The sequence below is a fragment of the Lichtheimia ornata genome (genome assembly GCF_029851405.1).
Source record: "Lichtheimia ornata isolate CBS 291.66 chromosome Unknown scaffold00013, whole genome shotgun sequence".
Taxonomy (NCBI): Eukaryota; Fungi; Mucoromycota; class Mucoromycetes; order Mucorales; family Lichtheimiaceae; genus Lichtheimia; species Lichtheimia ornata.
This window is the reverse complement of record NW_026695333.1, coordinates 401503-415638: the sequence shown is the minus strand read 5'-3', so window position 1 is coordinate 415638 and position 14136 is coordinate 401503. Positions and strand designations below refer to the sequence as shown.

The 14136-nt window shown below is 44.1% G+C and overlaps 4 protein-coding genes across 4 annotated transcripts; 1 reads left to right on the top strand and 3 right to left on the bottom strand.

Annotated features, from left to right (window-relative positions):
• Nucleotides 1–639: 639 nt before the first annotated feature.
• O0I10_003904 (uncharacterized protein) lies at nt 640–3079 on the top strand (the record flags this gene model as incomplete). The annotated part of the gene is made up of 4 exons (XM_058483970.1): nt 640–1077; nt 1137–1275; nt 1338–2785; nt 2840–3079. 4 exons carry the CDS (start codon nt 640–642, stop codon nt 3077–3079), a joined length of 2265 nt encoding a protein of 754 aa, XP_058345359.1.
• Nucleotides 3080–3287: 208 nt separating this feature from the next.
• Nucleotides 3288–4106, bottom strand: O0I10_003903 (uncharacterized protein; the record flags this gene model as incomplete). Its single annotated transcript, XM_058483969.1, has 4 exons — nt 3288–3406; nt 3464–3520; nt 3574–3883; nt 3948–4106. The coding sequence occupies 4 exons, from the start codon at nt 4104–4106 to the stop codon at nt 3288–3290; spliced, it is 645 nt and encodes a 214-aa protein (XP_058345358.1).
• Nucleotides 4107–4406: 300 nt separating this feature from the next.
• Nucleotides 4407–7467, bottom strand: O0I10_003902 (ribonucleoside-diphosphate reductase, alpha subunit; the record flags this gene model as incomplete). The annotated part of the gene is made up of 12 exons (XM_058483968.1): nt 4407–4529; nt 4590–4831; nt 4887–4980; nt 5044–5455; nt 5509–5713; nt 5767–5832; nt 5889–6092; nt 6149–6273; nt 6334–6748; nt 6822–7176; nt 7249–7355; nt 7449–7467. The coding sequence occupies 12 exons, from the start codon at nt 7465–7467 to the stop codon at nt 4407–4409; spliced, it is 2367 nt and encodes a 788-aa protein (XP_058345357.1).
• A 4100-nt stretch (nt 7468–11567) lies between these two features.
• On the bottom strand, nt 11568–13768 carry O0I10_003901 (uncharacterized protein; the record flags this gene model as incomplete). The annotated part of the gene is made up of 2 exons (XM_058483967.1): nt 11568–11745; nt 11808–13768. The coding sequence occupies 2 exons, from the start codon at nt 13766–13768 to the stop codon at nt 11568–11570; spliced, it is 2139 nt and encodes a 712-aa protein (XP_058345356.1).
• Between the last annotated feature and the right edge of the window lie 368 nt (nt 13769–14136).

Genomic DNA, 14136 nt, shown 5'->3' with positions numbered 1-14136 from the left:
AAGTAGGGGTGGCATGTGGCCGAGATGCATATCATCTATACCACCATCACCTATTATTGATATGTAGGTAATAGCGTGGTATGTTAAATTTGGAGAGAATGTGTAATGCTTGGCATTGTAAATATAGACCAATCCAACGAGGGAGGAGGAGGGCAATGGGTGTTTTTTCTTTCTCTATTTCTTCTGACAAAAACATGAGCTGCAGTGAACGAATCGATGAGAAGCTTTATGAGGTTGTACAGAACTTTACGTCACGGTTCTCCTAAAGACGATACCTTCACCTTGGCTCATCTCAAAAAGAGAACGACGTTACTTGTGTATATGTCTACTATTTACGCCACGTGTTAAGCAGGCTCCCTTTCTTTCGTCTTTCTCTCTCTCTTTTATTCTTTTTCATTTACTATTGGCTTGTCCTTTTCTTTCTTCCTTTCATATCGACTTGGTTATACACTCGAATAACAAAAACAGTCAATGCTTCCTATCGTGTTAGCTTGAACAACAACCACCTATCGAATACCTTGTCTTTCTCTCGTTGTCTTTTTTGGACGCCGCCTCTTGTTTTCCAACGACACACTCACTCACCCACCTCACTCACTCACTCACTCTACAACCTTTCCACAATCCGTTTCATTTGTGGATATGTACCCGCATTACCATCATCAGCCAGTGGATGCCACCACCAATGCTGTCCCTGGATCCTTATACCAGCAACCACGCCATGTCGGTCAACAGTATCACCATCCGATAGCACACCATCCAAGTGTACCCACACAAGCACCCACACCCACTCGACATGCCGTTTATCAACCTCCCCCGCAACCAGCAGCACCCCCAGAACCGTTGCCAAGTGCCAGTGATGTGCAACATACGTTGGGACTCAATCTTCCACAAATGGCTGAATTTGCTTCTTCCATGGTGTATCTAATGTGGCACGCTCGACGTCCTTCTGTTATGGCTCTTCATGATGCGTCAAAGTCAGCTGGGGGTCCTAATACAGCCGAGCAAGATGCACAGAGTCGTGAGACAGCCCATATTGCCAATGCAACGAGTAGTGCTTTCAAAAAGTTTTCTCGACAGGTAATGTCATGCAAGCATGGATGGAGTGATTGATGATACTAAATATGACATGTCTCTAGATTTTACATGCAACACAGCTATCCGAGTCGGTTGTCATGCTATCATTGAAGTACATTGCGATGCTTTTACAACGAAATCCCAATATCCAGGGAGCAGAGGGATCCGAATATCGACTATTTACAGTTGCATTGATGTTAGGTAAGGGTTTTTATGGGATGTTTGAGAAAGGGACAATGACTAAGATGGGGGATTTTGGTTAGCCAACAAGTTTCTGGATGATAATACTTTCACCAACAAGACCTGGTCCGACGTATCAGGAATGAAAGTGACCGATCTCAACATTATGGAACTCGAGTTTTTGGATGTATTGCACTTTGGATTGTTTGTGAAAAAGGATGAGTTTGAGAGATGGAAGGTTGCGCTAGTCAACTTCAAGAACCAACTGCACTCAGTCTACCAGGCACAGGAGCAACAACAACGACAAAAGATGATTGAAGCATCACTCAAGAGTGTGGGATTATCCATGTTACAGCCACAAGAGCAAGGATGGCCAGCAACTTCACATGAAATGGCACGACAATCCACACCTACCCAACAACAACAACCACAACAACCACAAACGAGTATGCAGCAACAATATCATCAGCAATACTTGTATTTATTGTCGAAAGCACAGCAACCACAATTCCCTACGCAACCAATTAATCAACCTTTGGCTCGTGTACCATTGCGGATACCAGCTCAACCCGTTTACATGAACGCACCCACTTATTCATCATCATCCCATATTGCTCCACAACCACAACAGACAGCGCCTGTGCAGGCACAGCAGCAACAACAGCAACCACCACAACCACCACCTCCTCAGTCCAATGTGTATGATGCACCTATGGTTGTTTCATCTACACCAGCTACTGCTAATATCCCTCCTCCAACGTCTCGTCATCATTATCCACAACAACCGCCACCACCTCCATCGCAAATCGATACCCAATACTCAACACAGTATGCGTCACGTCCACAACAGCAACCACCCTCTGCTTCGATGAGCAAGCCAGCCACACGTCCTGTATATGATACTTTTGGTCGACCTAGTGATCCTGTTTCGGCTGATTCAATGTATCCTGGCACCTATGCATCATTACAGACCACGCCAGCTTATACAACAGCAGCAGCCTATTCACATCCAACATCAGCAGCAGCCGTTGTACAACCACCATCCACTACACAACCAGTAGTAAACAATGCTGTATTGCGCGCGTCCTCTACTCCAATCCAAGGCGGGCACGATTATACCATGAGTAGTGGTGGTAGCAATCTACAACCACCCCAAGCAGCAGCACCACCTAGCAACACATCTCGCTATTACTATGCAACCCCTTCAGCAACCCCCACATCAACACACGCTGACAATGGTCAAGGAAGTGGGTATGCAGGATATGGTAATGGGGTATCTGTGCCACGACCCGTAAGATCGTACTACCTTGAATCACCAGCACAGCCACAACAACATCCACAAATTGCCACACCAGCAACGGCCAACGTAGATTATCATGCATACGCCATGTCATCGGCACCACCACAACCTCCACAACAACAACAACAGCAAGCCATGGTCTCGGCTCCAGATCCTTATGCTGCAGCACAACGACCACCACCCAACATGATGCGTACGCCAACATCTTCAACCCCAGCTGCTGGTTATCAGGTAAAAAGAGATAAGCAAGTCTTCCTCATTGATAGCTAACATATTACATCATAGTATCCACCCCCAACTGCAGCAGCAGCACCTCCTCCCAACACAGCAGGTTATGGCAAATCATACCCTTCAAGGCAACAACAACATCTTTCTTCAGTACCACCCCATCCTCATCAGCCTCCACCCTCATCCACACCAGCAGTAGCACCAGTAGCAGCAGCATCCGAAGAGTATAACATCAGCGGTCCTGTACCAGAAGATCCTCTCACAGCAGCTGAATCCTACCGTACCCATAGACGATGATTTCACACCCCCTCTTTTCTTCTTCTCTTATCTTTATTATATACATATTCCCCATCTACCCATGGTTTTTGTTTTTTTTTTTTTGGCCGTCATTGTGTGTATGTTTATCCCAATCTCTCCCTTTGTCTCAACCACTTTTTTCATTTATCCTCAAAACAATGATTACGCATGCGCATTGATTTCTTTCTTTCTTTGTTTATTCCAACATTTACAGCAATGAATTGCCATGACGATCGGTGACGCGAGAGAAATACGCTGGTGATACAATACCATCCTTTCCTTCTGTCAAAATGACTTGATTCTTTGATCGATAAAAGGTCATTCCCTCTATGATGTGTATAATTTCGTGAGCACCAAAATTCAATGAAATGGATTGTGACATACCTTCTAATGCCTTTGCCATGTCGATGTAAATGAATACTTCACTGGTCTTCCGCATACCTAAGTTGGATCTATGTAAGAGAGAATGCTTCATGATGTGACATAGGACATACCGCTAATGACACCTGTGTCGCCTGGCAACCCTGTAGCACAGTGTACGTGATGGCGTTGCATCTTTTTGAGTCCTTCGCGTTTGATAATTTCCCAGTTCTCTTGAGTAGTGCCGTGGACAACCACCGGAAGAGGAGTCGTCAATCGTTCAAGCAGCTGCTCATTATCGACCTTGAGCGAGTGTCCTTGATTCGCACGAATGTACCATTGGCCATCCTCCAATTGCGCTAGTGCATAGCGTTGCTTGTCATTGGTCCTCACGACATACTCAATCTGCTCTTGCGTGATATTCTTAAACTTGGGTCGTGCCAGCTAAAGTATATGAAAGTAAGATGATGACATCCCTATTGACAAGGCATAGTAAGTAATACAATACCAGATCTGACAACAACAAATATCCATCCGAACGCATTGTTAGCTTTTCCTTGGCAGCACCATGTCGAAGCACATAGGCTAGAAGCTTGGAGAGTTTGGTTGTTTCGGCAGGTGTCATGGATAACGACGACGCATCATTGTTAGTAGTAGTGTCGGCCATTAGAAAGAGAAAGGTCGCCTTGGATTCTTTGTTTCGAGCTCATTTGAATGAAGATGCATGACTTTTGATTTTCATCTATGAGACTTTATTGGACTGATTGCTATGGGCAGTAACTATAAAGAGAATGGGAAATGTGTGTTGTTTGCATGATATTATTGTACAAGGCTAAAAAAGAAATACGCAAAGGTCGAGTGGGGATGATGGAAAGAGATTGAGGGGGAAGAAAACGGTGCGATAGGGAAATGAGATGGAGTGTGTGTGCGTGTGTGGAGTGTGTCAGGATACTAAGTATGTATGAATTTAACCGCTGCAGCTAATGCATGCATCTCTGTTGTCAAGTGAACATTGCATAGCAGCCAAGTTGGCTTCGTCTTGTTCCTTTTTGTCTGCAGGGTCTTTTAGTGCAAGCTGATCCACAGTGAACTAGGATAAGATGGAAGATTTAGTTTTTAATCATAAAGCTATCGCTTCCCTTTGCTTTACCTTGATGGCATCCACTGCAGGTCGTGATCGCAAATAGTACATGCCAGTCTTCAGACCACGTTTCCAAGAATAAAAGTGCATGGAGGAGAGTTTGCCATAGGTTGGTTCGGCCACGAAGAGGTTCATGGATTGAGATTGGTCAATGAATGCAGCACGATCGGCAGCCATATCAATAATGACACGTTGAGACAATTCCCATACAGTCTTGTAAAGCCTCTTGAGATCATCAGGAATACCAGGCACTAGAGGATCATGTTATTAGCATCGTTTTCTTTTAGCCAATGTAAAGACACTTACCATTCTGGATACTGCCATTGTGTGCAATGATCATATTTTTGACTTGCTCATTCCACATGCCACGATCAATAAGATCCTTCAACAAATGGTGGTTCTAAAATAAAAGAGCACAATGAATGTGGGTTCAAAAATAGGTCTACACAACAGCAGCACTTACCACGACTTGGAATTCTCCGCTCATTACACGACGAGTGTAAATGTTGCTAGTATAAGGTTCGAAGCATTCATTGTTGCCAAGGATTTGGCTGGTGCTGGCAGTAGGCATGGGTGCTACGAGAAGGGAGTTGCGAACACCGTGCTTGGCAATCTTGGCACGTAATCCATCCCAATCCAAACGATCTGAGCCTTGTACACCCCACATGTCATGTTGTAAGATGCCTTTGCTGATAGGGGAGCCTTCATAGGTCTGGTAGGTGCCAAACTTTTCAGCAAGTTCACAAGAGGCCTCCAAAGCAGCATGGTAGATGGTCTCAAAGATATCCTTGTTCAATTGACGAGCTTCCTCTGAATCGAATGGCAGGCGTAACAGCAAGAAAGCATCAGCAAGACCTTGTACACCAAGACCAATACTATAGATGATGATGAGTTGAGGTGATCCTATCTTTGTGACGAAACGACTTACGGTCTATGTCTCATGTTGCTGTTCTTTGCTTCCTCCACAGGATAATAATTGACATCAATGACTCGATTCAAATTCTTGGCCACAACCTTGGTCACCTTGTGTAACTTGTCAAAGTCAAATGCTCCATCTGATACAAATTTAGGCAAAGCAAGGGATGCCAAATTGCAAACAGCAACTTCATCAGGAGCAGAGTATTCAATGATTTCTACAAGCAAGCAATCAATATTGGATCCTCTCGTATATAGTCAACAAGCATACCAGTGCACAAGTTGGAACCGGTGATAGTGCCCAAGTTCTTTTGGTTGGATTTTTGATTGCATGCATCTACAACCATGATCAATGTTAAGATAAATATCGATAATAGCAATGAAGGATCTTACCTTTGTAGAGCATGTAAGGCATACCAGTCTCAATTTGAGCATCAAGGATGGCAAACCACAACTTTTGAGCACTCACGGAGCGGCGAGCTTTGCCTTCTTGTTCATATTTGAGATAAAGAGCTTCAAACTCTTCGCCATAGCATTGATCAAGACCAGGGGCTTCATTGGGACAAAATAGTGACCATTCAGCATTGGCTTCCACACCTAATTTATCAAGATCAGCAATGGTTACACAAAATCAAATGAATCGATCAACTTACGTTTCATGAATAAATCAGACACCCACAAGCCAAGGAAAAGATCACGAGCACGGACTTCTTCTTTGCCATGGTTCTTGCGTAAATCCAAAAAGTCAAAGACATCCACATGCCATGGTTCAAGGTACCTAAATTAAAGGTGAGCATGATGCAACAACCATATTACAAGCCATGAATGATCAACTTACATGGCAAAACTGCCATTGCGTTTGCCACCACCTTGAGTGACAAAACGGGCGGTATCATTATATACACGCAACATGGGAACAATGCCGTTGGATGTACCATTGGTACCAGCAATGTAGGAGCCAGAGGCACGAATCTTTTGGAAGCTGCAACCAACGCCACCGGCTGATTTGGAAATGCGAGCACATGTCATCAGGGTATCATAAATGCCTTCGATGCTATCATCTCTCATTTGGACAAGGTAACAGCTGGATAATTGAGGACGAGGTGTGCCGGCGTTGAAAAGAGTTGGCGTGGCGTGCGTAAAGTACTTGCAGGACATGTATTCGTATGTTTCCAAAGCTGCATCAATATCCTCACCGTGGATGCCGAGAGCCACACGCATGATCAAGTGTTGAGGACGTTCAACCAAATGGCCTAAAAGAGGAGGATTGTTTTAGTAAACATTGGAGCCAAATGACATTGACACAAACAATGAAGGGAAACATACCATCAATCTTCATCAAGTAGCTTCGCTCGAGCGTCTTGAAACCGAAAAAGTTGAAATCATAATCACGCTCGTAATCAATGGCGCTATCGATCCTGTCGGCATGCTTTTGGCTGATCTCGTAGAGTTCCTTGGACACCAAAGGATTGTGACACTTGAGCTTGGGATGGACGTGCTCATACAATGTGCTGACCACCTTGCTGAACTTCTCATCGGTTTCCTTGTGAAGATTGGATACGGCAATACGAGCAGCAAGGATTGCATAGTCAGGATGTGTGGTTGTCATATAGGCGGCAGTCTCGGCAGCAAGGTTGTCCAATTCGACAGTGGTAATACCCTGGTACATGCCAGTAACCACCTATTTGGGAAACAATTAAAGTCGTGTTTTCGGAGACGCGTTGTGCAGCGGCGCGTATCGCGCGAGCAATACCTTTTGTGCAATCTTGGGAGGGTCAATGTAGTTGGCATTCAAGTTGTTGCATAGCTTGTTGATGCGAGAGGTGATCTTGTCAAAGAGGACACGCTCTTGACGGCCGTCTATACAACACAAGCTGAGTAAGCAAATGATAGCATCAAAGAGCCTTAACACCATCAAGGTACATAGGGCACCACCCATGGAATGATAATTACCGCGTTTGATAACAAACATTGAGATAGGGGGAAATACGCTTGTCAGTCAAGGATAGAAAGGATTAAAGCAAAATAAAAAGAGCTCTCAATGTTTCTTCTGTGAGAGAAGGGAAGGGCAAGGAAGAAAAGAAAAAATTAATCGCGACGCGTGCAGCCTTTAAAAAGTTCCAGCGGAGAACGACCACACGATCCGCGACAAGATACGCGATCCCACCACGCGATCCACCACGCGAAAACGAAATCCCCATCCCCTCCTCCTCATAGAATATCCTTCACATCCCGCTTACTGATATCTCACATGATCTCATTCATTAAAGCTCTCTTCTTCTGCTTACCATTCATTGTTTTAGACTTAGACGTATTCTCATTTTCATCATAGGTATATGTCAAGTGTCCATTTACAATAGCCACAAGTACCAAACTCAATGCACACACTGCACTAGGTGCATAAACATGCATGTATACAAGCCCTCATCATCAGCTAATGCATGTTTTGCTATATAAATGATTCAGGGTTTATTAATGATTTCCCATACACGGGATGATGCGATGCAAACGTCATAAATGATTGTTCACAAGTTTTTGTAAAGGTTGCCATCATCTCGGCAATTACTAATCAGATAGTGACTTGAAATGGGGGGGGGGTTACATTTAGCCTATGCACACAACATTCATTGTCTGAGTCACAATGAACCCCAAATATGGAAATTTAAAGACGTTGATACTCGTCCTGTGCAAGCGTACGTCTTCTCTGATACAAGGGTTTAGTTTATGCATGTACCTTATGCATCTATTTATCCATTCATTTTATTTACATGCACCTATTGTCTAATATCATGAGGGTGATGATCATGATGGGTGGATGGTGTGTGTAGGGTAATTGAGTGGCCTCAGGGTAATAGCAGTAGGGGGATTTAAACTTGGGGGACACCACTTGAGACAACGCTTCTCTTCTCTTTCTCCCTCCTCTGCTTTTATCATATTCACGGCATCTCGATCAAGGTAATGTATTGTAAAAGAGTGCTCTTGTTGACTGTGAGATGTTAATGTAGTTCTGGACATGCATTGTCAGGGTGTCCAAGTGGTGAGGAATGAGCGTGGTAGCCATGGCAATCTCGTTGCTTCCTTTTGTTCGTTGCTATTCCCGCTCTATGCTTGGTATCAACAGGTACATTCAGAGTCCAATGTTGCAGCCGGATTGGTTCCATTGACGGGTCAGCTTGTATAGAGGGCAAGTTTGGTTTCAAGACGTTCGCTGGCTTGGCGTTTTGACAACACTGCACCATGGTTTTCGGTTTCCAGTAACCAACAACAACGGGTCTTTGTGCATATGGAAAAGGCAAGTACAATAAAACAAACAATGAAAAGGGCGTTTTATTGTACGTGTGTGCTAATAATGAATTGAATAGGTTTCTTAGGTCAGGCAATGCAACTTGGGGGCATCATCATCATCTCTTTGGGTTCAAGTCCCAGCCTGTATCAAGTGGCCGCTGCGTCGCTCTGCGCTAGCCAAGTGTGCTGGAAAAGCTTCTTGGAACGCGTCCAGGGCTCTATAGGCCTGCGTTGAGTTGAGGATGGGTCCATGACGATGGATTTTTGGGAGAGCATGGTCGCCGTGTTGAGGTAAAAGGGGATTTGAAACAGCTTGTGAATGTGTTTAACCAACACGCTCTTCTCGTGATAGGCTCGTTCTTTCCCTTGAGGATTTCTTTTCATGAGGTGGGAAAGTGATTGGAAGGATTGGGGATCATTCTTTCTTTGGAGAGGATGAATGAGAACAACTATGAGCCTGGACTCTACGTAAGTGATATCTCTCCTAGCCATGGATCGAACTGGCCTTGCGTGATTCGTGCAGTGCTTTCTCAAGAACAAGGGATCGCCCGACGTTGCTCGTATGGTGGTGATTTGGTTTGTGAATTCCTTCTGATTTGCGTTCTTCCTTAGAGAGGATCGCCTAACGGTATACCAAATCGTCATCGTTCCGGTACCAGATAGTCTAACTTGCCTGCTTTCTTATTTGTAGAGACGGCGATTACGATGATTACCACATTCACAACAATGACAATGATGACGACAACGAGATTCAAAAGGAAGCCTGCAAGATCCCATTCTTTTCAATTTGTGTATTTTTGGATGTTGGTGTGACGGATGAGATTGACGACTGGTGACGAGTACGAGTACGAATGATGACGGAGGACGACTACGACGATGGTGGTGGCAATGTACAGTACATAGCAAGATAGCTAGATGAAATAAAGCATTATTTATTTATTACACACTTGTTGGAGTTTGCTACTTTGTGGATTACATACTATTGCTTCGAAGATGGAATAATAAAGGTGGTTCGGTTATCGGTCATGCAAGAAGTACATGGCTTTTGTGATACAATAAGGAGGAGTGGGAAGTGGGATGAGCTTGAGAAGAGAAAAAGTGAAGAGATCCCTGCATTGAGTTTCAGCATGAGTGACCCATTCAATATGTATACGTATCTTTTTACATATAGAAATTGGTTTATGCAGCTCGACTTTCTTCTACATGCAAATATGATACATACCTTGACACACCTTCATTATTGGATGCTGTTTTACTTACGTACCTTCACAAAAGGCAATCATCATCATCATCATCCATTTGTGGAGCAACCTGTCAAGGACGTGTCTGTGTAACCACCACGTGCCGTTTCACTCAGCTCTTCATCTTTCCGTTAATGCAGCCGACACCATCCATTAGGAAAAAGCAACTCCATCACGCTTATAGCATAGGTAAAACATAAAGACGCCTGTATCTCCAAACTTTACAATCAAACGTGGGCTCTTTAATAGATCAACGTGCTCGTCGGGGTCAAAGGAATCTTGTGTCAAAGTATGAAGTTCATCGTGGCCAATCCCAGATTTCGCAATGTCGCTACCAGCCAAACTGGATCTGAGGGTCGACCTCTTCGACGACGACGACCAAAAAAATATTTTTTGGGCTAGTTGCGACATTGAACGTGAAACTTTCACACAAGGTGCTGTTGGCCAAGCCGAGCCCATTGCTCTATTCAAAAACCCCACGTTTCATTGTAAAGTTTGGAGATACAGGCACCTTTATGTTTGTAAGCGTGATGCTATATGAGAAGTGGTCTTTGTTCATTGTTGCTGACATTGCGAAATCTGGGATTGGCCACGATGAACTTCATACTTTGACACAAGATTCCTTTGACCCCGACGAGCACGTTGATCTATTAAAGAGCCCACGTTTGATTGTAAAGTTTGGAGATACAGGCGTCTTTATGTTTTACATATCCTGTAAGGGTGATGCTATATGAGAAGTGGTCTTTGTTTAATGTAAAGTAGTATGACTATAATAGAGCAAAAGATGCAGAGGGCTTGTTTGTGTAACTTGAGTCATTCAGCACAGGCGATGCATGATTCTTGTACACTATTTAGGAATAGTTCAAAATCCCAACTAATAACCTTAGTCCTCCCATCCTCCATTGTAGTCCAATCCAATGCATACGAACGGTTGTTCTGCTCCCGCCCAGCATGCCCATCATTCAACTTTCTTGATCCGATGAGATTTGACTGAAAAACGCTCAAACACAGAAACATCATCCAATATCAGAAGAATCAAATTGGTAAGTTATTTGTAAACTGCCAGCTAATAGCCCATTCCATCCATTCACCTTTGTTGTCCAATCCAATGCATACGGACGATTGTCTTGCTCCAGCCCGGCATGCCCATCATTTAACCTTCATGATTCGAGCTAACCTGGTAGTAAAGTACTGGCTGTTGTTGGATCATCGTTATCATGTAAAGTGTAAAATGGCGCACATCCTTTTGCTATACGTAATAACATTGTGCTGGTAATTAACCCATTCAATGGATACACATCCCACGTGAGGGAGTAGCGCAGCCAGCAAGATCACCTTGTTTACCTCTTCGCTTTCTAACCCAGTTTACGTTCATGAGCGTAAAGAAGATACTACACCAAGATTTGAAAGAAGGTGATGATACAAGTGCATGGATTCATGAGATGAGTTTACTATTATTCGATTAGAAATATAACATTGTTTAAGTTGTGAGGCATAAAATGATGATGCTGGAACATGAAGAAGATGAAAACGTCTAAGTCTAATGCTATGGCGAGGTTGTTGTTGTCTCTTTCAATTGGGGAAGACGTAAATAAAAGTTAACAATGAGTGCAGTAACCAAGCAGACACAAAGGACCGTTGGGCCATACAAATCATCGTAGCGTATAACGTAGCGACCCGTGCGTAGTTGCCATGCTCTGAATTGATAGCGGCCTAATGCATAACTAGAGAATGGGAGGGCTAAATGAGTGATACATCCAACATCAATCTTTGTGTTGATACTTACAGGCACATGATGGACGCCATGATGATAAAGACACCGCCAATGATGCGTGATATGCGATCGCCATTGTTGAGCAAGTTGAGAGCGACAGTGAGCAGCAAGGCACAAAATTGCAACCAAGAAATGAATGTACGTTCATTGGCAAAGAAGGTCTTGGGCTCGATTTTCCGAATAATAGAACGCACACGTTGTTGAGGTTGAGGAGGTTTGGATGTATTAGGTGGAGGGAGTTGATCCTTTTCAGTGTCATCATCCTTCTTTTTGTTCTTGTCGGAAATCAATTTTGGATAGAAACGAGAAAGCAGATCGCCAGCACGTTCACGTTGCCTGGATACCATCTTGTTGGCCGAAGAGAAATTGATGGCAAGGTGACGGGGACCTGCTGCTGCTGCTGCTGCTGCTGCTGCTTGTGAATCGGAATAAAATAACGAGTGACGATGATGACCATTGACAAGAGGTTGCAGGCTGAGAGAACGTGACAAACCAACACCGAGCATAGGAGGTTTACGAATATCTGTATCAAGGACTTCAAGCCACCATGGTTGTACGGGCACGCGATCAGGATACAATTGACAAGCGCCATGTAGATACTTTGAAAAGCGAGGTACTTCATGCACCAAGTGGCTGTTGAGCAACGTATCTAGCCATGCTGGTGTTTCTTGTCCTAGGTGGGTCTGGATCTTGGTCTCGAGTACAGCATAGGGGAAACGATGAATATCTCTTTCCTCGACTTGATGGAATGGATATTCGATACCAACATCAGTACGACGCCAATTGCCACCTGCTCTTGAACGACCATCCAATCCATCTTCTCGTATAAAAGTCAAGTTGCAATCAAGTGAGATACGCAATCGTTGGTCGCCGGGTCTTTGGAATGCCGTACGATTGTAGAATACACGGCACATGGGTGATAACTTGCGTTGAGAAAAGGAACGTTGCACACCATCAGCAATGAAATGCTGCTGTTGAATCGAGTGTTCCGCGGCATTGCCGGCTTGTCGAAGGTCCGCTGCCACGTGATCGGCTGTATGCGTGCCATGCATAAACGGCACCACCTTGTGCTCCTTGAGTCGAAAACGATCCTTGACAGAGTGTCCATTCAACCATGGGGCGTGATGTGTCTTGCGTTCAATGTACACATTCTTGGCATCTTGACCATACCAGCGAAAACGAATAGCTTCAGCTCCCTCATCCCGTTGCAATCGTTCCGTATACAAATCAAATGCTGGATTGTCAAAATAAACAGAAGAGATGGCAGCGTCGTTGGCTTCGTATTGTTTTTTGCGGTTGTAAACGTGCACAGGCAAATGGAAAAGGATGATCGCCTTGACTTCAGTGATATTATCGGGATGAACCCAGTACTTGGCAGTTGCACGTTCAAATTCCACTTGTTCTTGTTGTGTGCCCCCCTTGGGTGGTGGCGGTGGCCCATATTGTTGCCCTTCACAATGATTGTTGGCATGCGATATTCTCACCACAAGCTCATCAAACGTCTGTGTTAATGCATCCAATGGCCATTTTTGTTGCATCTCTTGCTTGTATCGCTGTCGTAGATTCAAATGCGTCCAACGATCATGCTTCTTGACCATCTTTTCGAATCCTTGCTGGTTTAATCGATGGAAACGAGCCAATTCATTGATATCCACAAGAATGTCAGCAAGTTGAGATGCAAGAGCCCGATGTAAGTCACTGGGTTGCTCCCCGCTGCATGGCATCACACTATTAAGCTGTCTCTCGCATGATTCCACTCGAGGGATAATGTCGTCGTTGAGCTTGCGGGCCACAAAATTGTACACCTTTTCGAGATCTTTCTCAAATGCTCCCAAAAAGAACATCTCATCATGCTCACGCCATCCATGATCGAGCTGCCGATCTTTGAGCTCCCGCTTAAGTACATTGTAGTTCATGTATGCGTCTCGCCATGGCATATGGATACGACTCTCCAATTCAGCACCAAATTTCATGATGAAGGCCGTGTGGTGATGAACGCAGGTATGGTGAGGTGGTATGTAAAAATCTCCTACTGCAAATGTCAATATCGTCCCCCCTTGACTACTTGTCATTCAAATCAGCTAGCTTTCTAACCTTTTTCTTTTTGGCAATAAGATGGTTGTTGTAATAGAGTATGATTAAACGTATAGCCAGTTGCGTCACGGCACAAAGAGACAAAGTAGAAAAAGAGACAAAAAAGATAGAGATGGGATACAACTTTATTATATCACGTCAATGCATACGATACAATTTGTGTACAAGTGATTGTGTTTGTGTCGATAGTTTGCTTGCCTTTGTCAAGAAAGCCTCTTGTTTTCAATCCAACCGATATATCGGTACC